Raw genomic sequence first — 27,492 nt, 5'->3', positions numbered from 1 at the left:
ATGGCGGAGGTGAGACGGAAGGACAAGAGCCCTCCTGCCTAGCAGCCTTTCACACATATCCGATTTTACTGGATTCGAATGCTCAAGAAGACAAAGAGCGGAGGCCTCTTTCCCCATCAGCAAATAGGTAGAGAAGGCAGAACACCCCACAGGGAGGTGGGGTAGCAGAAACGGGGGCTGTGAACATAGGAAGCTGTCATATACTGAGTCAGACCATTGGTCTATCTAGCTCATTATTGCCTTCACAGACTGGCAGTTTCTCCAAGGTTGCAGGCAGGAATCTCTCTCAGCCCTGTCTTGGAGATGCTGCCAGGGAGGGAACTTGGAGCCTCAGAAGCTCTTCCCAGAGCGGTGGCTCCATCCCCTGAAGGGGAATCTCTTGCAGTGCTCACACATCAAGTCTCCCATTCATATGCAACCAGGGCAGACCCTGCTTAGCTATGGGGACAAGTCATGCTTGCTACCACAAGACCAGCTCTCCTCTCCTGTGGCTGGGTGCACAGCATATGCACAGTATTCAAGAGTGCCACTCTGAGCATTTTGCTCTCTCCCACCAGAGAGCGCAAAACCAGCCTACCTGCATGAAAGATGAGAGATACTTACTGGGGCTGTTCTCATGACCCTAGATAGAGCAGGGCTGCTCCACTTTGGCCCTCCTGCACAGACTCTGGCTAGTGGCCACTGCAGCTGGGGATTATGGGAGTTGTAGTCCAAAAACAGCTGGGTGGGGGCCTGAGTTGAGCAGGCCTGCCCTAAAGCCATGCCTGCTTCTGATCGGCGGTTGTGTGAACTCAAAGATCAAGGTAGAAGGAGGAGAGAGTGATCGTGCGGAAGCTGGGTGGGATGGGTGTGGACAACTCACAGTCTGTTCCCAGCATTTCGTCAAGAATGGGCGAAAAGCCGTCCTACCCAGTGCCTAGCTCCCACACAATCACTCTCCACACCTCCGACCTTGGTCTTTGCAAACGTCTGATGGTCGATCAAGAGATCAAGAGCATGCATAGTTGCCAAATCCTGGCTGCGTGCTCCTGGTGGCCCAACACATATGTGAACATAAAAAGCTGCCTTCTGCCGAGTTAGACCCTTGGTCCATCCAGCTCTGGATTGTCTACACGCACTGCTAGCCACTCTCCAGTCAAGAAAGGGTCTTTCCCAGCCTTATTTATACTTTAAAAATGTATAGCCTGCTTTTCTGTAAGATCCAAAGCAGCTCACGATCACAAACATCAAAACAATTCTACAAATTGTGTAACAAAACAAGATGATCAACAATGACATGCTGGGCCCAGATGGGAAAACCTATTCACTGCACGTTAGACATTGGCAAGAAGCAGGAAAGCTAGTCAAAAGAAACAGGTCATTATCATTATAAATACTCATACTTATACACCACTTTTTAAAAAGTGCACAAAGTGGTTTACATGGGCGGCGTTCGCACAATCACAAGGCTTCTGGTTAAAAAGCTAGTCAGGATTCGTGAGCCCAACGGAGCGGATAGTGTGTGCGGAATTTCATGGCAATCCTGGTCAAACCATTCTGGTGAACCAGCACTTAACCAAAGCAGATAAACAAGATTCAATCCTGGTTTTCTGTCCTGCTTAAATGCAGGTTAACTGGAGTGGTTTGACCAGGATTGCCCTGAAATCCTGCATTCATCCAATTGGCTCCACTGGGCTCATGGATCCTAATGATGTGTGATTATTGTGTGAATCCAGCCGCAGAAAATGAAATAAGATGATTCACTGACCCCAAAGGGCACACAATCATTATTTTTTAACAGGTAGACACCAGCAATAGCCACTGGAAAAAACATTGTGCGGGGGCTGTATAGGGACACAGCTATTCTTTTCCTGCTAAATATAAGAGACATCACTTCAAAAGATGCCTCTTTGCTCAGTAAGCAAAGTTAGCAAAGCTCAGTTCTTGGCCAACCTACAATAAAACAGAGAGTACCTGGACTCCCTGGAATCCAGATCTGGAGTAAGGATGTTAGTCAATTCCTTTCTTGTCAAGATTTGCAACAGAATGCATAGTTCTGGACTTCCCCCACCCCTCCGCAGATCAGATCGTACAAGATACAGTGATGTCTGCGGATTCTATGCATTCCATATACTTGCAGAAAAACACTTACTTAAATGCATCTTTTGAACTTCTTATCACATCAGCTGTTTGGATAGGAAATACAAAATGTTAAAAATAAATTTAAATGTGTGTTTTTCCTCCAGAGATGGGCAGGTTTTCAAAAAAAAATCTGGGGATTTTTAAAGGAAGAGAGTGTAATGGAGTAGAGACTAAAGGAAACTGTGCAAAGTTCATTCAGAACAGAAACAGAGAGATCCATCTGTCCCAGGAGATGTCGAGGGCTGAACCTGAGACGGTATGCAGGCACAGATAGACAAACTTTATTCCAGTCTTTAACCAGTACAGAAACATGAAGAAAAGAACACCTTGCGACACCCATACAACAATATAGCAACAGTACAGCTTTACGAATATACAGTATATAATGACATAGTAAATTATTCCACTACATTTGTCATTTGGTGTGGCTGCATATTCATTGCTATTAGACAGAACTTAGCCACGCTATAGGTAAACATGGCTTGATGGTCTGATAAGAGGAATGAGATCTATACTTCATCTGCCTGGTATGTCCTTAATCAATGGTAAAATTAACGAGTCATGTTAGTCCCTTTAAAAATTGCAATAGAACCTTACCATATCCACCATATACATCTGCCAAGGGCAATACTCCAGAGTGGGCCAGCACAAATACTCTACGGTAATGAAGGGGTAAATTAGGGCTTGGCCATAACCAGCTGGCTTAGCACTAAAAGCAAATCATATAAACTGAGCAGACCTCTCAGCTGGACTACTGCAATGTGCTCTACCTGATGACTTGGAAGCTTCAGCTGTCCCAAAATGCCGCAGCCCGGCTGCTTATGGGCAGCAGAAAACATGACCATGTTTCACCTTTGCTGAGGTCGCTGCATTGGCTGCCGGTTCGCTTCCGGGTCCAGTTCAAGGTGCTGGTTATCACCTATAAAAACCCTTCAGGGTTTGGTGCCTGTGTACTTTCAGGGCCGCTTCTCCTGTCCAACTTTGACCCGCCCTCCCTGTGAGGTCATCTCCGGTGGGCCTTCTCAGAGTTACAGGCCCAGGGGAGGTGCGTGGGCCTTGGGTTCATGGCAGGGCCTTCTCTGTTACAGCCCCCTCCTTATGGAACATAAGAAGATTCTGAGATTCTGCCTCCTGAGATTCGTAATGCCCCCTCCCTTCTGTCCTTTAAGAAGCTCCTGAAAACCTATCTATTCTGCCAGGCTTTTAGTTTTTAGTGTGTGTGTGTGTGGGGGGGTGTCTTTTTATTTTTTCCTTTCTTTTCCTTTCCTCTCTCCTTTCTCCCCCTGCTTCTTCTCTTGTCTTTGTTGTTGTTATTTCAATTTATGTAAATCGCCTTGAGTCTACAGAAGTCCGGTGGTCAACACATTTGCTAAATAAATACATATTGTGAGTATGCAGGCACAGCCTGTGCTCTACTACTACGCACTGGCCTCCAGCCAAAGATGGTGTGGGCTACTTCTGACGCAGCACCTCTATTTCTCTCTTTCCCTCTTGCTTTTAATTTTATGTGCAACGCAAAATATAAAGGGATTACTTCCAGCCAGGTTCCGTGGGTGTGGCTTAATGTCCTGGCTGGAAAGCAGAGTGTGTAGCAGGGAGGTGCACAAACCGGTTCGGCGCTCCTTTCGTGGAGCGCCAAACCGGTTTGGAAGTCCGGCATTCGAGTCGGTTTGGAGGCGGAGCGGGGGAGCCTTTAAGGGGCAGGGAGGGTGCTCTTACCCAAGACAGAGTGTTCACTTTGGTTTCCACACTTCCCACACAAGCTGCCGTACAGAAACTGCAGTGCGGTTGCTGTGCCCCCATTGCAAGGATTTGCTGCTGCTTCAGCTGCTGATGCATAGTGGGGGGTGGGGGGACCCATCATGTTTTAGTCGTGATGGAGAAGGAGAGGAGAGACCCTGGCCTGGTCCAGAGTTTTTTTTTAAAATCCAGCTGTCTGCATCCCCAGCCTGCTTCTCTCTCTCTCTCTCTCTCTCTCTCTGATATTGATTCCCACTTCATTGTGGTTGGTTCTAAATTACGTGCTTATAATAGGCAATTCAGCTGCGAATTGCGATTATGGCCTGCATTATGGCTCAGTGGTGTGATTGCAGTTAAGAACTCAGCTGGGGGTAAAAAGGCTCTCAGATCCTCCCTCCTGCCTTCTGCAAGGATGGGGCTGCTTCACATGCACGAAGCAGCCACATTCCGGCAGTCCTGTTCCGAATTATTATCCCATTCATGTCTATTGATTTCTTGAACGTATTTATTTAACATGGCTTGGGACCAGGTTACCAGAGAGAGCGCCGCCTTGCCCCAGATGTCCCAACCTGTACCTTAAGATCTTCTTCAGAGGCCCTCCGCTGGGTGCCCCTGCCAAACGAGGTGAGGTGGGTGGCTACCAGGGAGAGGGCCTTTTTGGGGGTGGCACCCCATTTATGGAATAGCCTCCCCAGTGAGGTCCACCTGGCTTCGTCACTTTGTTCTTTCAGATGCCAAGTAAAGACTTCTTTTGTTCACCCAGCCCTTAAATTCTGGTTTTCAGATTTGATCTGATTTTTAACTTAATTTCAAAATGAGTTTTTAAGCTGCTTTGTATTGAATTTCATATTTTCTCTTCACCTTATTTCTCAGTTAATGATTTAATGTGTTGGGTGTTCGTTTTGTATGTTTTAATCCTTTGTTGTGAGCTGCCCAGAGAACAATTTGTTATGGGGCGGCTAAGAAAAGTTTATTATCACATATTTGTATACCACCCACTACCGAAGTCTCTAGGCGATTTACAACAACAAAACAAACCAAGAAATTAAAAAGTTCAAATTAAAGTAACTAACCCAAACAACCCTGTTGGCTGAAGAGACGTGTCTTTAGCTGTTTCCTAAAAGCCAAAAGGGAGAGCAGGACAGGGAGAGACCCCGGTCTGATACCCTGTAGAACAGCTGCCTAGGTAGACCCAGGGTTCTGAAACTGGGGTCTCCAGACATGGTTGGACTACAACCCCCATCACCCCCTGCCACAACGACCTTTAGCCACTGCTGCAGGGGATGATGGGAACCTTAGTCCAGCAACATCTGGGGACCCCAGGTTCAGAAACCCAGGGGCAGAGAACAACACAGATCTTGACGGACAAATGGTCTGACCCCAGAGAAGGATGCTCCTTGTGTTCAAACAGTTTGAGGGTGGAGGGGGAGAGAGAGAGAGCACACATAGAAAACACTTTGGGGTGCAAAGGTATCCTTCTCCCGTGCAATCTGTGGGGTGGCAGATCTGCTTCTTTGCAGGAGATTGCTTGCTGCCACTTCTGTTGGTTTATTTGCAAATAAAAAGCAGATTTTTCCCCCCTTTAAAAACAAAGCAAAACACCATCTGTCTCCAGGGCTCTCTTCTCCTAAGGAAACTTAGCCCAAGCTGTTGGAGGAAGGGGATAGCCAGCAGCCATCTATTTATTCCACGGACGGCTGGCGATCTGCTTCCTGCATCCCAGAAGCAGAGGCGCGAAGCTCTTCCACCGTTCTTCGTCGCTTCGCCATGTTGTACAAACAGTCATTAATCCTCTCAGTCTCCTTAAGGGGAAACTCAGCAGCTAAGACAAACACAGCCTAAGTAACTTAAGCGCTGGAGTTCCTCGGGCGCATAGTAGGGCCCAAACTGATGTGATACCAGCCAACCATGGCCTGCCCGCCCAATTTATTCATTTATTTTGTTAAAAGCTGGTGTGAAAAAAATGGAGAATTGGGTTTCTAAGTATTAACCATCTGCCTGGAGCCGATAGCAACTTTCTTCCTGGTGCAACTGCCAGGAAGGATGGACAATCTGGACTGGATTTTATTTACTTATTTATTACATTTTATATCCCGCTCTTCTTCCAAGGAGCCCAGAGCGATGTACTACATACTTGAGTTTCTCCTCACAACAACCCTGTGAAGTAGGCTAGGCTGAGAGAGAAGCGACTGGCCCAGAGTCACCCAGCAAGTCTCATGGCTGAATCGAGATTTGAACTCGGGTCTCCCCGGCCCTAGTCCAGCACTCTAGCCACTACACCACGCTGCCTCTTTTGTGTGCGCTACATGACAAAGAAAAACCAAGGACGGAGCTGCAGAGCCTGTGCATGGTTTCGTTTGACCCTTGGAGCAGGTAATCCCTACGCTGGTTCTGAAAATGTGAAAAATGTGTGTGAGAGACAGAATCCTTTCCCACTAGCCTATCTAACTCCAGGCTGGGTCATGGCCACAGGTTCGAGGGTCATCCCCCCCCCCCCGGTGATATCAGTCTCCCACCCAAGGTGGCCCATCTAGTCCAGCATCCTGTCTCACACAGTGGCCCACCAGATGCCACTAGAAGCCCACAGATGCAGGAGTTGAGGGCATGCTCTCTCTCCTGCTGTTGCTCCCCTGCAACTGGTATTCAGAGGCATCTTGCCTCTGACGCTGGAGGTGGCCCATAGCCCTCCGACTGGTGAGGGTCCGATGTTCATATGACCGGCCATATGTCCAGCTTCATTATTTTTTGTTAAAGGAGGCCTCTAGTCGCATTCACTTCTGGAAATAAAGGAGAAACGCAGGGCAGGCACTATATTCCACTCAAGTGCTCGCCAAGGTTTATGTCGCAAAGTGGCAGAAGGAAAGCATCAAAGGGGGCCTGCCGTGTCCAAAGACACCACCCTTTCTGCTCCACAGATGCGAGGCTGTAGCAGCGGAACACCTTGCCTTGCAAAGCCTCGCGATGACTCATGCAATCTACCCAAGCCGCACACCCTGCAGGAGAGGCGCGCACACACATCCACTCTTCCTTCTGTGCTAATCGGCAGAAGGATCCGAAGGCCTGTTGCAAAACCGAATGAGCTTCCTCCACTGCTGGCACTGCTGATTCAGAACGAGTCAGGGTTTTTCCCCCCTCCTTCCTTGCCATATATGGCCATTTTTGCACAAGTCTAGAGCAAATCAGGTAAGTCGTCAGCAAAAAAGGCATCTCAGAGCGAGAAGGAAACCACAGGAGAGGAGAGAGTGAAGCAAGCCCGGGGCAGCTGGAGGGAGGCTTGGGGGAGGCCTGCCTTTTATGGTAAACATCGCCTCCGTGGAGTCCAAACTAGACAAAGGTCAAACGTGGCTGGCGGTGGGATTACTCAACACAGGATGCAAAAGGACAAGAGTTCAGTTCCCATAAGATTGTTTGCACTGGAGCCGTCACCTGAGCAAGGAAATCTCAGCTGGCTAATTGCACAAGTTTAACTGAGCAGAATTGAGGGATTAAATCTGTGCATGTATGAAACAATAGTTTCAAAGCAAACACACACACACACACACACACACACACACACACACACCCATGTCTTCTTTAGATGAGGCAGGTACATAGCTACTATCTTGGGAGAGGCATGCCCTGTCGCTTACAGACAAGGGAGAATGCATCTTCTAAGGGCTGGTTCACAAGAGCAAAATCAATGTCCATTTACCGGGGAATCTGAGATTCCTAGCGGGTGCATGCTTATGTGGAGTGTGTTACGTGGGCTGCAGAAACATCACCCAATCCCAGGTTGGCGGCATGCCAACACTGACCTGAGATCAGTAGTCTTGAGATCTGAACTCTTGTCACAGTCAGTACTGGTTCCACGTGCTTGGGATTGGGAGCTCTTTTGCAGCCCACACAACATGCTCCGGGGGAGTGCAGACACTGGTTTTGATCATGTGGACGAGCCCAATGTAGACACATGTTTGCTGCAACTATAAAGCCCTAAACAGCTTGGGCTCTGGGTATTTAAGAGAACGTCTTCTTCGTTATGAACCCCACCGCCCACTGAGATCATCAGGAGAGGTCTGCTTGCAGTTGCCACTGGCTCGTTTGGCGGCTACTCGGGGACAGGACTTCTCCGCTGCTGCCCCAAAGCTTTGGAACATGCTCCCTGCTGAAATAAGAGCCTCCCCATCTCTGACAACTTTTTAAAAGTCTTTAAAGACACATCTATTCACCCAGGCTTTTAACTAAATATTGTTTTAATAGTTTTAACGTTGCTTAAAATGTTTTAATGTTTGCATTGTTGTAGTGTTTTAACTTTTGTGGTATCATTTATTTTGTTTTAACTGGTGTTTTAATTTTTGCTGTCATTTATTTTACCTGGTGTTAAAACTTTTGTTGTCATTTATTTTAACTGGTGTTAATCTTTTTCTGTTTTGTTTGCTTTGTTGTGGACTGCTCAGAGACGCGGGTTTTGGGCGGCATAAAAATATATTAAACAAACAAACAAACAAATACTTCATCGCTAAACAGGTGTCTCTGTAACAACAGGCACCATCTTGAAGAGGCTGTCTCATTTCTCTCTCACACCAATGATGTGAGGAATTTAACTCCTGATACAGGAATTTGAATCCAGGAATCTAACCCTTATTCATAGATTCGGGACCAAACCACATGTTAGATTAACTGCACCCTTGAGAATCACACACTTAATTTGTCCTTAGTAAATAGCAGCTACAGAGGCGTCAAGTCCGGATTGAGACTATGGTAGGAGCAAGCATTAAAGCCCCCTCCCATGCCCCAGTCAGTCTGGATTGGGTCTCGCTGCAGCTATTCACTAAAGAAAAGCTGAGAGCATAAGATGGTGGGCTTCTGCTGTACCTCTTAATAATTAGCTCCCAAATGAGCGAGGGACTGATCAGCCTTGATGCTGTGTGTGTGTATATATAATTGTTTTATTTTCTGTAATTATTATTATTATTATTATTATTTACATTTTATATCCTGCTCTTCCTCCAAGGAGCCCAGAGCGGTGTACTACAAACTTGAGTTTCTCTTTCACAACAACCCTGTGAAGTAGGTTAGGCTGAGAGAGAAGTGACTGGCCCAGAGTCACCCAGCAAGTCTCATGGCTGGATGGGGATTTGAACTCGGGTCTCCCCGGTCCTAGTCCAGCACTCTAGCCACGACACCACGCTGGTAATGTTTCACATGTTAAATATATTTATGTTGATCTATTGTTAGCTGCCTTGGAACATTTCTGGGAAAGGCTGGATATAAATTAAATTAATTCATGTAACATGTAGCCCTGCATCCATGCATAGATTCCCAGAATGAATTGCACAATGGTAACAAACATCTTATTGCCACCTTGTGGCTGTTCGGTCAAGTTGCACAAGGAGATTGGCACACCTCTAAGCAGGCTGAACAGCAATCATTAAAGAGTTACAAATACATTTTGCAAATCTTTTCACTGCAACGCCTGGTGTCTTTGGCAGATGTTTTACTCTTCCTAACTGAGCAAAGAGACACCTTTTAAAGTGGCGATTCTCTTATATTTAGCAAGGGGAGAGCAACAGGCCCTGACCAGTTTCCAGTGGCTGGTATCTGCTTTATATTTTTGCTTTTTAAAAAAAGATTGTGAGCCCTTTGGGGACAGGGAGCCATCTGATGTACGTATTATTTATTTTTCTATGTAAACCACTTTGAGAACTGTGGCTGAAGAGTGGTATATAGGTATTTGTAGTAGTAGATGTTACACGGAACCTTTACTCTTTTCCTGCTAAATGAAAAGGAAGCAACCCCATTTTGACATTCAGGCCACATAATTATTATCTGAAAAATAAGAGTGATAGAAAATTGATGGTCAGGTAAATAGGGGGATGTTCTGGTGGCACAGAGTGGAAAGACCCTACAAAGGAAGCCTTGCCTACAGCCCCAAATTTTCTCAGTGTGGTAAAGGCCAGTTCTTCTCAAAATTACACTTTATATGCTGCACTGATCACACTTTGATCATTGTCTATAAAAACTACTGCAATTTAAAACAAACAAACTCTCAATATTTTAAACCAGGAGATCGGACTTAAATTAAGAGTAAATGCAGGTATAACCTGTATTAAATTTCTACTTTTTAAGGGGGTCGTCTTAAATTCAGAGTAGTCTTTGATTCGGGTAAATACGGTAATAACGATGGCATGGTTATTATCCAATAGGCCCCTTTATTTCCAGCACGACCACACTCTACTCAGCAACAACAATAGAAACGAATGCAACAGTTGGGTCAGAGGCAGATTAAACATGCAGAAAGACGCCTGGGCCCCTGAAGACTTTCCATTTTTGCACAAAGCTCAGGCTGTACTTTCTTCTAGCCGTTCCCCTCCCATTGCTCAAAGCACCATAGACAGGAAAAAGACTAGAACGTCACTCAGTCCCGCAGATCTCACTGGTACTTCCGGACTCCCGTAGCTCCCAATAAGCCGCATACGGGTTGGTTTGATCATAGATAAGCCACAGCGTAGAGCGGCTCCGCATAGAAAAGACAGCCAAAATGGCGGCGTTCCATATTTACCGGAAGTTCAGCACTGGCCCCTGGAGTCCTTTACGTCCCCCGCCGCCTGCACGCGGTCGAGTGACGCATTGACGCAAACGTCGGGCCCCGCCTCCGCTCAAAGAAGGGCGCCCCTATTGGCTGAGCGCTCAGTCGGTTAATCCACCTGAAGGGAGGGCCCGCGGAGGAGACCGGGGGCCTCTCGGAGGCCGGGGGAAGCGGCGGCGGGCCGCCGAGGGAAGAATGAGGGGGTGCTGAGCCGAGCCTGTTGCCCGTGGCACCTCCGAGGCCGAAGAACCGTTGCTACCCGCTGAGGAGAAGCCAAACTCGGGCATGTCAACGGAGGGGGCGTGGCCCGCGTGAAGAACAACGAGGGGGCGTGGCCGGTGAATATCAAATAGAGGGCGGGGAAAGCGTGAATATCAATTGGGGGCGTGGCTATCGTGAATATTATTTGGAGGGGCGGGGCCATCGTGAATATCAATGAGGGCCTTATGAATTATTCACCAGCGACCCTGCTCAGGGACACACTGGGAAGAAATGACGATATAATAGTCTGAACTGCATTTTTGCATGTATTAGTGAGGGTGGGGCCTAGCATTTTGGGGCGGGGTCTTTTGTTAATGCTTAATGGTGGATGGGCCTGATCCTCCTGCATATTTGCGGGGTCTTTTGTTAATGCTTAATGGTGGATGGGCCTGATCCTCCTGCATATTTATATTTGGGAGTCATTAATATTCTCTTGGAGATGCTGCCAGGGAGGGAACTTGGAACCTAGATGCTCTTCCCAGAGCGGCTTCATCCCCTGAGGGGAATATCTTTCAGTGCTCACACTTCTAGTCTCCCATTCATATGCAACCAGGGTGGACCCTGCCTAGCTAAGGGGACAAGTCATGCTTGCTACCACAAGACCAGCTCTCCTCTCAGAAGAGTATTATCCTTCCTTTCTTCTGGCAGACCAGTATACAGCAATTAAAGCTGGGGTAGCAAGATTCTGTGCCGCAGCATGCAACTAAGACGGGAGCAGTTGGTTAATTGTAATTGAGACCTCTGTATGTATATGTTTTGAGACACTATTACCCAGTTCTGGTTTTGATTTGATTTTCCTTTTATTTTCCAATTTAATTTTTGATTGCTGGTCACTGACTGTAATGACAAACATTGGGGTTCTGTTCCTTCCATTTTTAACAACAATTCTTCTGCTTTTTGAAACAAATAGCTCAGGGCAGCATGCATGCTTTCCCACCCCCTTTTGGTCTGCTTCTCACAACAGCCCTGTGAGGCGGGTCCGGTGGAGGAGCCAGAGAAACTGGTTCCTGATGGCTCCCTCTGAGCATCCTGTATGGTTAATATTTGCTTTCGTGTTTGCATCTCTGCAGGGCTTGAAATCCTCCCTCTGGGTTGGTGGACATTAATATTTCATGCTGTATTAATTAACATTTCAGATTATACTTTAATGGTTGTGCCAGAAAAGTCTTGTGAGTGTATTGCTGGCCCTCTTAGGAGTGTGGTTCTTATAGATGCACTGTTAACAATAGCTTGATGGACAAATGTTAAGCAAGGGATCATGTTTTTCTTCCCATCTGTGCCCAAGACTGTTGTAAAGGGCACAGGCAGCACAACAGACTGTTAGCTGGCAACTCTATATGCCCTTTCTATATGTCCTTTTCATATCCTGGAACTGATCAATAGTTTTTTGTAAACTGCAGAAGTACAGGTAGTGGGAGAAAAAGTTGGCCACCTTACTCGAGCCCTCTTTCTTCCCTCAAAATGTCTTAAGGAGATTAAAGTTGTGCTTTCGAGTTGGTGTCAACTCCTAGTGCCCACAGAGCCCTGTGGTTGTCTTTCGTAGAATACAGGAGGGGTTTACCCTTGCCTCCTCCCGTGCAGTCGGAGATGATGCCTTTCAGCATCTTCCTATATCGCTGCTGCCTGATATAGGTGTCTGGGAAACATTCAGTGGGGATTTGAACCAGCAACCTCTTGCTCCCTAGGCAAGTTAATTCCCCTCTGCGCCATTAAAGGTAAAGTCTGCCATCAAGTCGATTTCGACTCCTGGTGCTCACAGAGCCCTGTGGTTGTCTTTGGTAGAATACAGGAGGGGTTTACCATTGCCATCTCCCGCACTGTATGAGACGATGCCTTTCAGCATCTTCCTATATTGCTGCTGCCCGATATAGGTGTTTTCTATAGTCTGGGAAACATACCAGCAGGGATTCGAACCAGCAACCTTCTGCTTGTTAGTCAAGCATTTCCCCGCTGTGCCGCTTAAGGTGGCTCTTAAGGAGATTAGGCCAAGACAGACAGACAGCTTTTGGTCCTGTCTTTCTCCTTGACCCAGATTTGAAAACCAGTCTGGGAGTCGGCTTGATTACCCAAAACAGGAATAGATGAATGACTGCCTTGTACAAGAACAAAGTACATTTCTGTTGCTTCTGATGCAGCACCTCCTCCACCCGACAGGTGTTGGGTAGTCGTGCTTTGTGAATAATTCATACTGGTTGAGCTTTGATAGTTAATTTGTATTTCTGTCACCAAAGCTTGTTTAATAACAACTACTTGGGTTGCACATTTGATTTTTAAAATGCTTTCATTTTGGCTCCTGATCTTGGAAAGGGGAGAGAGAGAGAGAGAGAGAGCCAGTGCTGCTGAGAGATGTTCATTGTTGTTGTTTCCCCCCAGTACGACTACTCGGAGCAGTAAGGAGAGTGGTGTGATGAAATGTTTACAGCATGCATTTCCCTATGTCAGTAAAAAGACCAGTTTTTTAAAAGGGTGGTGTATGTATTTTTTCTCCCAGCATATTGGCTGGCATCCAGACTAAACTACTTCTGAGTAGTCTTAATTTCAGTTATATAAATTCAGTTAATTTCAGGCATAGATGAATTTCTATTACCCTAAAGAGCTACTTACTTACTCCTGCATAGACTTAATTTCAGCAAGACCACTCAGGAGTAATTAAGTAGTCATTGAGAGTAACTCCTGAGTAATACTGTTGAGTAACTTGGTTTACATTTGGATGGGTGACTGTATGTGAGCGCTGTAAGATATTCCCCTTTGAGGATGGTTCTGTAGCTCAGTGGTGGAGAATCTGCTTTGTATGCAGAAGGTCCCAGGTTCAGTCCCTGGCAGCATCCCCAGGTAGGCCTGGGAAAGACTCCTGTCTGAAACCTTGGAGAGTTGCTGCCGGTCAGTGTAGGCAATGCTGAGCTGGATGAACCAAGGATCTGACTCTGTGGCTTCTCTATTCCTATGCATTTCTCCCATACGCAGCGCTCAAAACCACTCTTATCATTAAGATAAATTTTTAAGTCTTCATGAAGGTTGTCTGCAAGCAATGCTTCTGTCAATATAGGCTTAAGGCAAGTGAGGCAAAGTCCCATGGTTTTGCTCCAGTTATCAAACCTGGTGATTTGATAAGAAAATCACCATCAAAGAGATGATGCTTCTTCTCTCTCTCTCTCTCTCTCTTTAAGCTTGGTTGCTCTGCATTCTAAGAAAAGTCTGGCATACAGAAATCAGAAATGTGAAGCTTTGCTCATCAGCTTTCCTCCAGCAACATCTTCCCCTGGTTGATTTTAGTGTGGGGGGTTGCTGTTCAATGCACAACCACAGGGTCAGAAAAGAAAGTTGGCAACCCTATATGTTCCAGCTTTGCTGCAGCCATACAAATGTCTGTGTACAGTGAGTGCGGGAAGGCAAATGGAATACCAGAGAGGGCACAATGGGGAAGGGAGTGGACAGCTCTAACTAGGCAATTGCAAAAGTCCACCCCAGAATGTAGCTAAAAAGTCACGAAAACCTAGACAGGAAAAAATAGAAAATAGATAAATAAAAAGTTATGAAATCTATTTGCATTGCATTAAAGATTCCTGTGGAAGTGATGCAAAAAGTACAAAACCAACATTTACTGGTATTGTGGTCTGTGCAATACCGATGAACTCCTAAAAGGAGAAAAGTTCCTTCTAATGAGCACAGTTTCCTGTCCACTCCCAGGTTCTACACAAGTTCCTTATTCTTACTTCCCAGTGTTGTTTGCTGAAGCCATACTACTGGCAGAGTTGATTTCTAGGCCATATACCAGCTTGGAAGATCTGGTGCCTTCTGCCCTAAAGGTTCCCTGAGCCGTTTGATATTTCTGATCAATTCCAACTGGCAGCCAAGCATGATTAATGCTGCACAAGCCAATTTAATCTTTTAACCCTATTGGTTTTTCCATTTCAGCAGCCTCTGCTGATGTGTGTATCAACAAGGAGGGTGGAGTTGAAAATTATTCCCAACATCCTGTCTCTCTGCTTCTTTGGGCCATTCAGCTTATAACTTCATTGTACTGGTGGCTCAGCTTGTTATTTCCAAAACACTGCTTGGGATCCATCTTTTCTGCCCTGCTGCTGTGTTCATGCTTTTCTCTTTCTTTTTCCCTTTCATTTTCCTGGTAGGATTCCATCATCTGCTGGAAAAGATGGGGAATGTGGAGAGTAGCACCTACCAGAAACACCTCTCGAGGTTCCTCCCTGATGAACAAGCCGACATCGATGGTGTCTTTAGCACCTTATCTGGGTCAGCTGAGCCTGTCGCAGCAAAGATGGAAAAAGCAACCAAGAAAGCTGTGACCCTGGCCATGCTCAAGGCAAGACAAAACAACTTTGACGATGACTTTTAGCTTTTCTGTAGTGTTTCCTGAGCCGTGCATGCGGTTTGCACACATTAACCAGGTGTAAGGTTTACAACAACCCTGTGAGGTAGGCTGTTCTTTTTTCCATAGCACAGATGTGGTGGGGTGGACAGAAATGAATCTCGGGGGATAGTGGATTGGCTATGGCCAGTTCCTAAGTTCTTGGCAGAAGCAAGATTTGACATCCTGGTCCAGTCTATGCACCACTGTGCTAGACGTTAGCTCTATCACATCTTCAATCGGTAAGAATGTTCAAGATGTTTTTAAATGTACTTTTAAAAATGTTTAACCCATTTTAAACAACTCTACCAATGGCCAAATTGACATTGCTAATCAGTCTTGAGAGTTATTTCAGAAGGGTGGTGGTAACTTTTGTGGGCGGCCCTTTTGTGAGGCAAGGTGAGGCAGTCGCTTCAGGTGGCAGATTACTGAGGCACCATCTGCACAGTAGGATGCCCCACCCACTGCCCCCATTGGAGCAGCTCTTTGAATGAATCTGATCCCTGCAAGTTTTGCAAGGAGCACACACTCCTGCAAGGCCTGTGAGAAGCACAGGAGAGAAGAGGAGACTGCTGGCAATCTTCTTTCCTCCAGACGTCACCTTCAAAAGCAGTTTTGAAAGGGGGCTGCCCCCAAGAGGCATGGAGCAAGGCAGCATTTATACCTTATACAAAATCCAAACAGAATCTAAAAGGTCCAATAAATCATGTAGTAACAAGCCTCTATACATTTTAATAATAGAAGTCCAAACACTTGACGGAATGTTGTAGTCATCCATTACCAGCATTCCAAACAGCTGGGTGTATGTATATCTTGTCTCTCCTTTGGTCAAGAAAAGACTCTTGTGGTCAGTCTGATTCCATATGTGTTTAGTTAATTGAGCCCAACTTTGGGAGACTGAACTCTTATAATCTTCAAGCCACTGAGGAAGACCAATAGAAGGTCAAAACGTGTCTGGCCTCAACTTAAGGATACATGGACTGTTTCTTTTATACCAAGGATATACTACCAATTGTTTGTCCCATACTAGGGTTTTTTTGGGTTTTTTTTCATATGAGGACTATTAATTCTCTTTGTCTTGCTGGGAAAGATTCTGTTGTATCTCCAAGATAGACAATTATCCTTTATGAACAATGAATTGGTCTTTGTAACACAAATATAGAGAGAGATTTAAATTGATATACATATGAGAGCAGCTATTTTCAATTACATAGAGGATTTTATTTATTGTTAAATTTATATACTGCCTTTTATTAAAAACAATCCCAAGGCGGTTTTTGGACTGTTACATGCCCTTACCACAGCTGGAGACATATATTTGTTTTTTAATAATTTTGGCCTCTTGTTGTTGTTAACACATATAGAGGATTGTTACTACATTATTTATTGGATCTCTTGGATTCTGTTTGGATTTTGTATATTGTCTTGAATCTGGGTGATACTTACCCTGTTGTTGTTGTTGTTGAGGATTTAGTACCTGTGTGGGAGTGAGGTGGTGGATTTGCACCTTAACCAGAGCTGGCTGCTCCTTGTGTGACTCTCCGCTCACAGGCAAAAGGGCCCCTCATCTGTGCTGGATGACTGACCTTGCCCGTCCGTGTCTTATTCTTTTGCCAGGCCTACGTCAAGGAAGCGCTACCAGAATCGATGATCGTTCGGCTCCATGACGGGATGAAAAGCGTCCCTCTGGCCGAGAAGTCCCCGGCACTGGACACTCAGGTAGTCAAGGAACAGTTTGTCGTCTTTATGTCGGCCCTCCTCAAAGGCAACGCTGAGGAAAAGAGCGGCACCGTCCTGAAGATGATATCGGCCACTGCAGGGACGGTGAAGGCCAGCCAGATCTTAAAGGTAAAAGTAGCAAATAAAAGTTGAGTTCGTGTGTGTGTGTGTGTGTGATGGCGGGGACGGTGGCGTGGTGGTGGAGGAGAGTTAAAGCAGAAGTGGGGTGAAGCAGTGGGTGGGAGAAGGGGAAGTTGTCCATGAATCTTGGGCTTAGTTACGTGGTTGGCCATACAGTACAGGATAGGAGCGACTGATTCTAGCAGTCGATTTTCAGAATGTTGTATTGGTGCTGGCTCAGAGGCAGCTGCAAGCTAAATCGGGGAACAAGAGGTTGAAAATTAGGAGCTGTGGGCCAAGAAATGGGCAGGGTTTCTTGGTCATGGGTCCCCGGATGTGGTTGGGCTACAACTCCCATTGTCTCCAGCCACAATTTCATTTCATTCTGCACATGGCTTTGAGAACTAAAGGCCCGAATAAATTTGGAATGAAGGCCTCTGCTCAGAATGGACGCGCAGCTTCTTGGTGTCGCACTGTTAGACCGTGTTGCCGTTATTTTGTTGGTGTCCCTTTCTGCCCTTGTTACAAGGTCTGGTTCTTTTTGTACTTTCTGATGTTTAAAGCACCCCACATAAAACCGTTGCCCCCTTGAAGTTTGCAGAGGACCTGGTGGGCTCCGTGGTGCACGTTCTGAGCTACAGGAAGGCGCTGCAAGGGTGGAACCTCCAGGATCCTCGCAACGTGAGCTCTGGAGTCAAAGCTTTGGCCTCCCAGCTGATAGCGGAGCTGAAAGCGGCAGGTGAGTGCCCAAAGCTCCTTTTCGATTTGTGGCCCAAGGGGTCGTGGCAAATGCTGCCTTGCCCCACGCTCCCCACCCCCTTTCCAAACTGACTTTTACAAGCTTAGAAAGTGGTGCAGGGAAGTGGGACCTACGTATGTAGTACACCGCTCTGGGCTCCTTGGAAGAAAAGCGGGATATTAAGAAAAGAAAAGTGGGAGGGTTTCTAGCAGCAGCAGCCTCCTCTCCGAATGCTTCTTTCAAGCTTTGTATGGTGTGAGGAGAGGCGCTTGGCGAGGGTCAGAGCGGTCCCAGAGAGATGCTCTGATGGCGGGCAGGCGTTTTGCTGCCCTGCTGGTGCTCCAGTGATTTGCCGCCTGAGGCTTCACCTTGCCTCACGAAAGGGCGCCTCTCGTTTATTTGGGGCAGTGGAACTCCACCCTCGGCAACCCCAAATCACTTCCAGCCATTCGTCTCTCCACTTAGCCAGGCTAGTGAGACGGAGAGGTCATTCCCATGACCAGGCGGGGGGGAAGGCTGGGCAAACTCAACATTTCCCTTGCTCACAAAAACCTAAGCTCATGAACAGGCCATGGAAAAAAATACACACTCCCCCTGTCCCTCAAGCAACTTAGTGGTCTGCTACTTCTGAATTTGGAAGTCCCATTTAGCTGTTAGGGCCCCAGCCTCTGGTCAGCCTCCAAGAGTTTGTTTCCTCCCTTTTCCAAGCCGTCTCAGCACTGGGTCCTGTTCTGGAGTGACTCCTTTTGGGGAAGAGAGCCAGTTCAAACCTGGCTAAAACGGGCCTTCTCCATTTCAGACGGGAAGAGAACCGAAGGCGCTCAGGCCCTAGACGCCATCTGCGACCAAAGCAGCGTTGAGGATTGGCTGTTCCGGGTGCCACAGGTCTCCGCTTTTCTCAGCGTGATCATCCGGCAGGGGCTGCTTGTCCTCCATTCTCTCCCGGACCAAGCCCGAGACCCCCTCCACATTCTGCCAGCCTGCAAAGGGGCCAAAGGGGGCCGTTTTGCCAGCCTTCTTGACATCCCGTCCGTCGCATACATCAACTCCCACCTGCCTTCTGAGCTGCAGCACAAGTGGCGGCTGATCTTCGCCTCTCGGGTTCACGGGGAGAGCTTCACGCAGCTGTGCGGGCACATTGTGAACCAGGGGCCCTGCGTGCTGGTCTTGAAGGATGTCGACGGCTACATCTTCGGCGGCTTTGCCTCCTGCTCCTGGGAGGTCAAGCCACAGTTCCAAGGTAAGGGTCTTCTTTATTTCTCACATCTATGTACTGCCTGATGTGTGTGTCCCTCTGCAGTGTGCATGACTTTAAAAGGCAGCAAACATAAAAACACAATAAAAAAAGCCAAAACAGCTTCACAGAATAAAAACAGTTAAACAGTTTGAAATTAATTTTAATTAAAAGCTTGAGAAAACTTTGTCCCTAGGATTTTGGGGAAAGCAGTGAGAGATGGTGAAGCTCTTATTTTGACACAGACATATTCCAAAGCCCCGGGGTAGCCACAAAGAAGGCCTGGTCCTGAGTCACCACCAAAGGAGCTGGCGGCAACCATAACCGGACCTCCCCAGATTATCTTAAGAGGCAGCAGGGTTTCTCTTAAGTACCCTGGACCCAAGCTGTTCAGGGCTTTATAGGTAATAATAATCACTGTATTTTGCTCAGAAACATATCGGTAGCTAGTGCATTTCTTTTAAAACTGGTGTTATATGGTCTCTTCGGGTTATCCAGAGACCAGTCTGGCTGCTGTGTTCTGCACCAGTGGTAGCTTCTGGACTAGGTACAAAGGCAGCCCCATATAGAGTGCATTGCAGTAGTCAAGCCCGGGGGTTACCAGCATGTGTACCACTGTTTTAAGACCATTTGCCTCCAGAAATAGGAGTAGCTTCCTCCTTTTCTTTTCTCTTTTCTTCTCCTCTCCTCTGCTTGAAATTCTGTGGCCAGGACCCTGGAGTCCTTTGTGTTTGCAGTGATTATTGTTTGTTGTTGTGTTACAATATTTATATCCTGGAAGGCAACAAAGATATACATATTAAAATAGTGGAATGGGGAGAACAAACTCAACGAAACACCCCAAGCGCCCTTCATCATGTAAACATCAAATCACTTTTTTAGCGCACTAAAGGTATTCACTTTTTGTTTAATAAAACCATGTGACGGTCTCAAATTGACTGCCTCAGCTGCTCGCTAGATGGCACTCTTGACCTTGTGCTAATATCTCCTGAGGCAGAACAAAGTAATCCAAAGGCACAGAGTAAGCTAGGGCTGGATTGGGTAATACTTTTGCCAGCCCTACACACACACACACACACACACACAGACACACACACACACACACACACACACAGACACACACACACACACACACACACACACACACACACACACCCCTTCCTGCCCTGCTCACCTAACATACCTGCCTTGCCTTTGATGCTGCTGGCCATCTACCCGCGAACAAGAAGCTCGAACAAGATTTCTACAAGTACAATCCAGAAGTCCAGAAACGGAGCTGGGAGCTCAACATTACACCTGTAGCCTGCATGCCTTGGGCTTGTAAGCCCCTATATTGGATGCAACCACCATTCTATGCCCCTTGGAGTGGGGAGACCCAGTGCAGTATTGATCCTGCTCCCGTCCCTGCCAATATTTGCATATTGATGTCACCCTAGCGACTGAGGAGGGATTCTTTTGAGAGTGGCTGCATTGCAGCTTGCAGGCAGGAGGATTCCCAGAAGCATCCCGTGAGTTCCATATCGTGCCACCATGTTTCATATACCGTATTTACCAGAATAGAAGACGACCCTGATGACCCCCTGATTTCCAGCATCAAAGAATGGGGGGGGGCAGGGGGGCTAGTCGTGAATTCAGATAAATGCAGTACACATTTGTTCTATATAGCTACCATGCCCAAAAGCAATTGGAAGTCCTTCTTACCACCTTTTATTCATTCATTCATTCATTTTATATCCCGCTCTTCCTCCAAGGAGCCCAGAGCGGTGTACCACATACTTCGGTTTCTCTTCGCATCAACCCTGTGAAGTAGGCTAGGCTGAGAGAGAAGTGACTGGCCCAGAGCCACCCAGCAAGTCTCATGGCTGAATGGGGATTTGAACTCGGGTCTGCCTGGTCCTAGTCCAGCACTCTAACCACTACACCACGAGAAAGCTCTTGAGAAAGGTAGTGGGGCTCATGGCGAAGAAGATATTCTCTTAAATACCCAGGGCCTAAGCTGTTTAGGGCTTTATAGGTAATAACCAGCACCTTGTATTTTACCCAGAAAAGTATCATGGCTGAATGGGGATTTGAACTCAGGTTTCCCTGGTCCTAGTCCAGCACTCTAACCACTACACCACGCCGGCTCTGAATGTATGTGCATTTCTGTTGGGCTTGGTTGGAGAGATTTCCAGTGGCTTCTCTCCCACTCGTTGGTCCGTGACTCTTCCTCCCGCTGTCACTTGCAGGCGACAGCGGGTGCTTCCTGTTTTCCGTGTCTCCCTCCCTGGCGGTGTTCACTTACACCGGCTACAACGACCACTACATGTACTTGAACCACGGGCAGCAGATGATGCCAAACGGACTCGTAAGTATGAAGCGGGGGTGGCTGCCAGCTGCTGGCTGAACAGATTTCCCAGTATGGCGCTCAGAGCCAGACTACACAGGCAGTAGGTTCATGCGGGTTGGTCCTTATTGGCTTCAGGATGGAAGTGGGGTGGGTGCGAGTCTCCCAGAACGGATTAAATTTGCCCACAGTGCTTCAGCAAAATGGCCATCGCTCGGGGAACTCTGTGGTCCAGATCAGGACCCTGGGTCCCCGGATGTTGTTGGACTACAGCTCCCATCATCCTCGGCCACAATGGAGATGGTGGGAGTTGTAGTCATATGCCACTGCAGCTGGGGATATTGGAAACTCCTGGCGTAGATAATACAAGTTGATTTGAGGGGTGAGGGTGGCGTATGAACCTAAGCAGCTGCCTTCTACTGAGTCAGACCCTTGGTCTATCTAGCTCAGTATTGTCTACCCAGACTGGCAGCGGCTTCTCCAAGGCTGCAGGCAGGCGTCTCTCTCAGCCCTATCTTGGAGATGCTGCCAGGGAGGGAACTGGGAACCTAGATGCTCTTCCTAGAGTGGCTCCATCCCCTAAAGGGAATATCTGGCAGTGCTCACACACCGAGTCTCCCATTCATATGCAACCAGGGTGGACCCTGCTCAGCTCAGGGGACAAGTCATGCTTGCCACCACCAGACAAACCCTCCTCTCTGCCAGTGAGCCACCGTCCTCCCTCACGGGCTGTGACCTGGCTTTTGAGGTGGGCTGATGCCGTGTGGCTATGGCCCTACCAACACCGAGACGGGTAGCTGCAGCAGCCGCCGCCTCTATGAGCAGGTTCCGTTCACGGCGGCGGGCTGAATGACCGTCTCCGTGTGGTCCTCTCCTCCCCAGGGCATGGGTGGGCAGCACAACTACTTCGGGCTCTGGATCGACGGCAACTACGGGAAGGGCCACAGCAAGGCCAAGCCCCGGTGCACCACCTACAACAGCCCCCAGCTGTCGGCCAGTGAGAACTTCACGCTGGACGCCGTGGAGGTGTGGGCAGTGGGAGACCTCCCAGAAGACACCACTGTAAGTGGCTGCAGTTCATGTGGTCCTGGCAGAACCAGGCTTAATGGTGCTCCCGCTCCATGACGAGTCGCTGGACCCAAACCAGGCCGGCATGAATTAAAACCCACAAGTCCTCGGCCTCTGAGTCTGCATGGTGCCGGAGATGCTGCTAGAGATTGAATGGGGGACTTTCTGCAATGCAGAGCCGATGTTCTACCTCTGAGTTATGGTCCCATCCCAAAGGCACCAGTTCTAATAGGAACATAGGAAGCTGTCAGGCCATTGGTCCATCAAGCTCAGTATCGTCAAAGGCCACCGGGGCTGGGGGTTATGGGAGTTAAAGCCCAATAACATCTGGGCACCCAACATTGAGAATCCCTGGTCTACACTGACTGGCAGCAGCTCTCCGAGGTTTCAGGTAGGAGTCCCTCCTAGGGATTGAGCCTGTGACCTTCTGCATGCAGCTGTTCTCCTCTGTGGCCCCATACCTTGCAGTGTTCGCATATAGCCACCCATCCAAATGCCAACCAAGGCAGACCCTGCTTAGCCAAGGAGACCATTCATGCTCACTGTCACAAGACCAGCTCTCCTCTCCTCCTAAAGGATGCTGCAGTGGAGGGCAGGAATGCTTTTATCTATCACCCCACGGTCGAGTATGGTGTGTGCGTGCCGTGTAATGCCACCGCCTAACAGATGCTCCTCCCTGGTCTCCAGTCAGTCTGGAGTCGCCAGATTCTTTACCAAGGATGTAGAAATTTCCTGCTCAAACACTGATGCAAATCAGTAATGTGGAAATCTGTTTTCTTTGTTGCATAGAATTCTGAATTGCTATGGTTGTGTTCTTAATAGAATTTGGGGGAGGGATTGGGGCTGTGGGGGGCTTCCTAGGGGTGGGTGGGATAGGGGCTTCTTTCTGTCCGTTCTCTCCTTTCCCTGTGGCGGTGTCCCCGGTTTCCTCCCAAGAGGCCCAGTGGCCAAAAGATCCCGCTCTGACGTTGGCCTGCTTCTTAATCACTCTGAGCAGCCCCATAACCTGATCTAACCGGTCCGACGGGACCGGCCATGCCGGCGGGAGGGTGTGTGCCTCAGAACCTGCTCTGCTGTTTGCCGAGTGACGTGGCGGCCCCGGGAAGCACCAGGCCTCGGTGGCTGGCAAGCAAACAGAAGGGCGCAGACACGGCTGCAGTGAGAGTTGACCCTGACCTGCCCCGCGGTTGACTCCTCACTGTTTGCCTAACCTGTCCTCCCGGTTTTTCGTTGAAGGGGAAAGGGGCCAAGAGCGTCCTGGACGCAGACCCCGAGGCCCAGGCCTTGCTGGAGATGATCGGGAAGAGCCGCCAGAGCGAAGGGCTGCGGGAGCCGGTGGACGACGGGGACGGCAACTGAGGAAGGGCTTGGGAGCGGGTGCCGAGGTCTCTGTTGTGCACGTGGCAAGAACAGGCAAAATGAGCACCCTTGGAGTCCAGCTGGCCTGATGCGGAGGGGGGCAGAGGTTGTTATGGCTGGGCTGGCCCGTCGGGGTGGTGGGTGCATGTTTTAAGTAGCCAGTTTGTTGTAGAGGATATAGCCAAATCTAGATAGGTCTGGGTCCCCCCCCCCTTTTTTTTCTTAATCCTCTGATCTGAACTACTTCCCTGCAGTCTGCCTGTGCATGGCCCAACTGATACTACATGACAGGGGTTTCCAGCCCTGCGGTTCCCCCTGATGATGGTGGACTACAAATCCCATCACCCTCTACAACAATAGGGTTTTTTTTAAAAAAAATAAAAATTTAAGGGGGTTTTGTAGTCCTACAACATCAGTGGCCCCCCAAGGCTGGTAACCCCACACCATAGGAGAGAGAACTCTTGGGATAGCATGTCTTGAACGCATCGGAGTCTGTCTTCACAACCCAAAGGGTGCTCTGCTCACTGTGAACTGGAGCAGATTTTGCCGGGTGAAATTCTCGTGCTGGGCTAGGAGTCTGCCACCTGTGGGCCAGGTGGAGTGGGGAAGGTGTCAGGGGTGAAAGAGGGGTCAATGTTTCCTTGCCTCATGGGCATGTTTCAGGGTGGGGTGGCTTTTGGGGGGCAGGGGGGTTGATCCCCAATGATGCTCTTCGCAGCCACGGGCCCCGCCCCAGGAATGACCCAGAAAAGTTGTATAACGAGAGATGATCTCACGCTGAGGGACTTCTTGGGGATGGGGGCAGGGGCGGGGATATATGGCTACCAGCAGGGAGCTGCTGGGACAAGCCCCAGTGTGTGTGACCCTCCGAAATCCCTGAAATCCTTGAATACCAAATTTCGCTCCCAGTTATTCCTGAGAAATACTCTCCTGTAGCTATCCCTGTTTTAAATGTGAAAAACAAAGCAAATTAGATGACCAACCAGTTTGTACCAACTAGTGTTAAAAAATGCAGGCTTGCAGGCCACACAGGGCTGTTTGGCAGGCTCCAGCAGCCTTTTAAAAAGCATGCCAAGGTGTGCTGTTTTACACAGCTATCCCAATTTGTCAGACCTTTTCCAGACCTGAGATGGTCAGCTTTGGAGAAGACCGTTGGATGTTGTCTTGAAGCCAAAGCCCTGAATGAAAAGATACTAGCACCATTTGAACCTTGCCGATTATTGGGAGGAGAGAAAGGAAGGGAAAGCGTTCTATAGAGGAAAACTGTCTGTCCCAAATGCGGAAGTGACCTTTGTCTCCCAAGCCAAACAGAAGCCAGGTCTGGCCAGAAGCTCTGGTCTCCAGACTAGGACATCTTTTGCCTACACTGCTGCCTTGCGGATGTTGCATCTTAAGGCCTTGTAACCTTTGAAGGAACTATTTCATACTACAGGTTTTATTGCAATAAATCTACCATAGCTTATAGGACCCATGCGGATGGGGCTGTAGCTCAGTGGCAGAGCATCTGCTTTGTATGCAGAACGTCCCAGGTCCCATCCCTGACAGCACTCCAGGAAAGTGTCTAAAACGCTGGAGGTTCGGGCAGCAGGTGACGCCAAAGACTTCTTCCTGAGGTCCTGCCAGGAGAGATGCTGCCAGTCAGAGTAGACGCTTCCAGGCTCGATGGACCAGTGGTTGGACTCTGCATGAGGCAGCTTTGTTTGTTCTTATATTTTCTAATGTGTAAGGGGACACAATGCAAGTTCCGTGCCATAGCCCAGGGCTGGACAACTTGGCACTACAGCTCCCACAGTCCCCAGTAGTTGGGGATTATGGGAACTGTAGGCCAGCATCTGCAGGACAGCTGAAATTGTGCAGCCCTACTATAGAAACTCGTTTCCTGAGGCAGGGATCACACCAGTTAGTGGAGGTGGACAGAGCAGGCTGGTGTCCTAGGGACAGAGGAAGCTGCCTTATACAGAGTCAGACCATTTGCTCTATCTAACTCAGTATTGTCTGCATAGACTGGCAGCGGCTTCTCCAGGGTTGTAGCCAGGAGTCTCTCCCAGCCCTATCTTGGAGGTGCGAGGGAGAGAACTTGGAACCAACCTTCTGCATGTAAGCAGGCAGGTGCTCTTTCGAGAGCAGCACCCATTCCCTACGGGGAATATGTTGCAGTACTCAGTAGTCTCCCATTCAAATGCAAGCCAGGATGGATTCTGGTTAGCAAAGGGGTCAATTCATGTTTGCTACCACAAGACCAGCCACCTAATGGCGCAGCGGGGAAATGCTTGACTAGCAAGCAGAAGGTTGTCGGTTCGAATCCCCAATGGTACTATATTGGGCAGCAGCGATCTAGGAAGATGCTGAAAGGCATCATCTCAGACTGCGCGGGAGGAGGCAATGGTAAACCCCTCCTGTATTCTACCAAAGAAAAACCACAGGGCTCTGTGGGCGCCAGGAGTCGAAATCGACTTGACGGCACCACAAGACCAGCTCCCCTCCCATCTGTCTTCGATTCCCTTACTGGCTGTTGAACAATAACGATCAAAGGACTACTTTGCCTTTTTAAAAACAAACCCTAACAAACAACAAACCCTTGTTTATGGTCAACTTTGAAAAGAGTAAGAAGCCAAGGAGAAACTTGGGTGGAATCACAACTATGCATTTTTTTTTAAAAAAAAATCTTGTTCCAACAAATCATGATGGCATTTCCCCTCTCTGTTTGTAATTTTGTTTTTAAGGAGTCTGTTGTGAATTTGCTTTGAGCAGGCTAAAGACCTTTTTTTATTTTTTATTTGATTGTGGGTGTACTTTACCAAGGACAAAGTCATTGCCACATAAGCCAATCTCACTTCTCATAAATCTGCTAGCCAGTGATCTATTTGCTACCTCTATCATATTTGGAATTCAACTTGAAGCAAGATGGAAATGCTAGCTAGGTGCTAATAGAAACTTCTGGGGGCTGAGGCCAAGGTGGGAAATTCTGTGTTCAATGATGATACTAATCTTTCTACACTTTTCTTCACATGGGTTTATAAATCATGCATTTGGACTTGCACGTAGCAAATTGACAGCAACAAATAAATGCTTGAGGTTATTTCTGTAATTCCGTTTCTTGCATTTTATTTCCATCTGGATAGTGGGGCTATTTACACAACTGTGCAGGCTGGGGCGGAAGGTAGGGTTCAACCTACCTTCCCCCAGATGATCACTCTGGATCTTTTCGACATACAAGCCACACACCCACACAATTTGTGCTGCCAGGAGCAGTGTGGAGCAACAGAGGCCAGGACACGTTTGCCCGGCTTCCACATATCCCACAAAGCACCACACAATGATCGCCGTGCGTTGGGGGATTCCCCTATTAGATGGACGTTCCAGGCGCCTGTCTCTGTGACAGAGCCACAATCCGTATTCTCATGGCTGCAGAAACATGTACCTCTCTCATTTCTACACAACGGACAAAACATCACCAAATACTGCAGCAAACCTGAGTCTCCAAGGCCCTTGTGGACAGGGATGATAGGAACTGTAGTCCAGCAATATCTGTAATGAGTTTCCCAGATGTTGTGGACCACAACTCCCATATTCCTCAGCCAAAGGCCATTGCAGCCGGGGATGTTGGGAGTTGCCGCCAACAACATCGGGAAATCCCTGTTCTGGGGAACACTTGGACCCCAGTTGTGTTAGGAACAATGAAAGAATGAGAAACTGTGGTGTTGTCCATTTCTGGGGATGATGGTGGAGCGAGTGCATTCTTGCTCACTTCTGGATTATGCTGCAAGTATTGAACCGAGAGCATGAGGAAGCTTCTATTCAGAGATGCCTCAGATGAAACCTTTAGCAGTGAGGAGAAGACAAGAAACTATTCCTGATGTGATTTATTCACACA

The 27,492-nt window shown here is 48.0% G+C and overlaps 1 protein-coding gene and 1 long non-coding RNA gene across 4 annotated transcripts in view; one reads left to right on the top strand and one right to left on the bottom strand.

The window, feature by feature from the left end:
- The window catches only part of LOC128334307 (uncharacterized), a 35,425-nt gene extending 24,880 nt beyond the window's left edge, over nucleotides 1-10,545 (bottom strand). Inside the window, exon 1 of the long non-coding RNA XR_008311249.1 lies at nucleotides 10,400-10,545. This is a non-coding gene — a long non-coding RNA (uncharacterized LOC128334307). The remainder of the gene's footprint in view (nucleotides 1-10,399) is intronic.
- Nucleotides 10,519-26,706, top strand: MEAK7 (MTOR associated protein, eak-7 homolog). 3 transcript variants are annotated; one of them, XM_053270954.1, is made up of 8 exons: nucleotides 10,519-10,764; nucleotides 14,818-15,008; nucleotides 16,671-16,901; nucleotides 17,487-17,631; nucleotides 18,431-18,871; nucleotides 21,094-21,212; nucleotides 22,074-22,253; nucleotides 23,496-26,706. In XM_053270954.1, exons 2-8 carry the CDS (start codon nucleotides 14,841-14,843, stop codon nucleotides 23,616-23,618), a joined length of 1,407 nt encoding a protein of 468 aa, XP_053126929.1. In that variant the 5' UTR covers nucleotides 10,519-10,764; nucleotides 14,818-14,840; the 3' UTR covers nucleotides 23,619-26,706. The 3 variants fall into 3 exon arrangements, with proteins under 3 accessions (XP_053126929.1, XP_053126930.1, XP_053126931.1); XM_053270955.1 differs by lacking the exon at nucleotides 10,519-10,764 and adding an exon at nucleotides 11,292-11,430; XM_053270956.1 differs by lacking the exon at nucleotides 10,519-10,764 and having other exon boundaries at nucleotides 14,992-15,120.
- The last annotated feature ends 786 nt before the right edge of the window (nucleotides 26,707-27,492 follow it).

The sequence above is a fragment of the Hemicordylus capensis genome, chromosome 9, assembly GCF_027244095.1.
Source record: "Hemicordylus capensis ecotype Gifberg chromosome 9, rHemCap1.1.pri, whole genome shotgun sequence".
Lineage (NCBI taxonomy): Eukaryota > Metazoa > Chordata > Lepidosauria > Squamata > Cordylidae > Hemicordylus > Hemicordylus capensis.
This window is presented reverse-complemented; position numbering and strand designations above follow the sequence as displayed.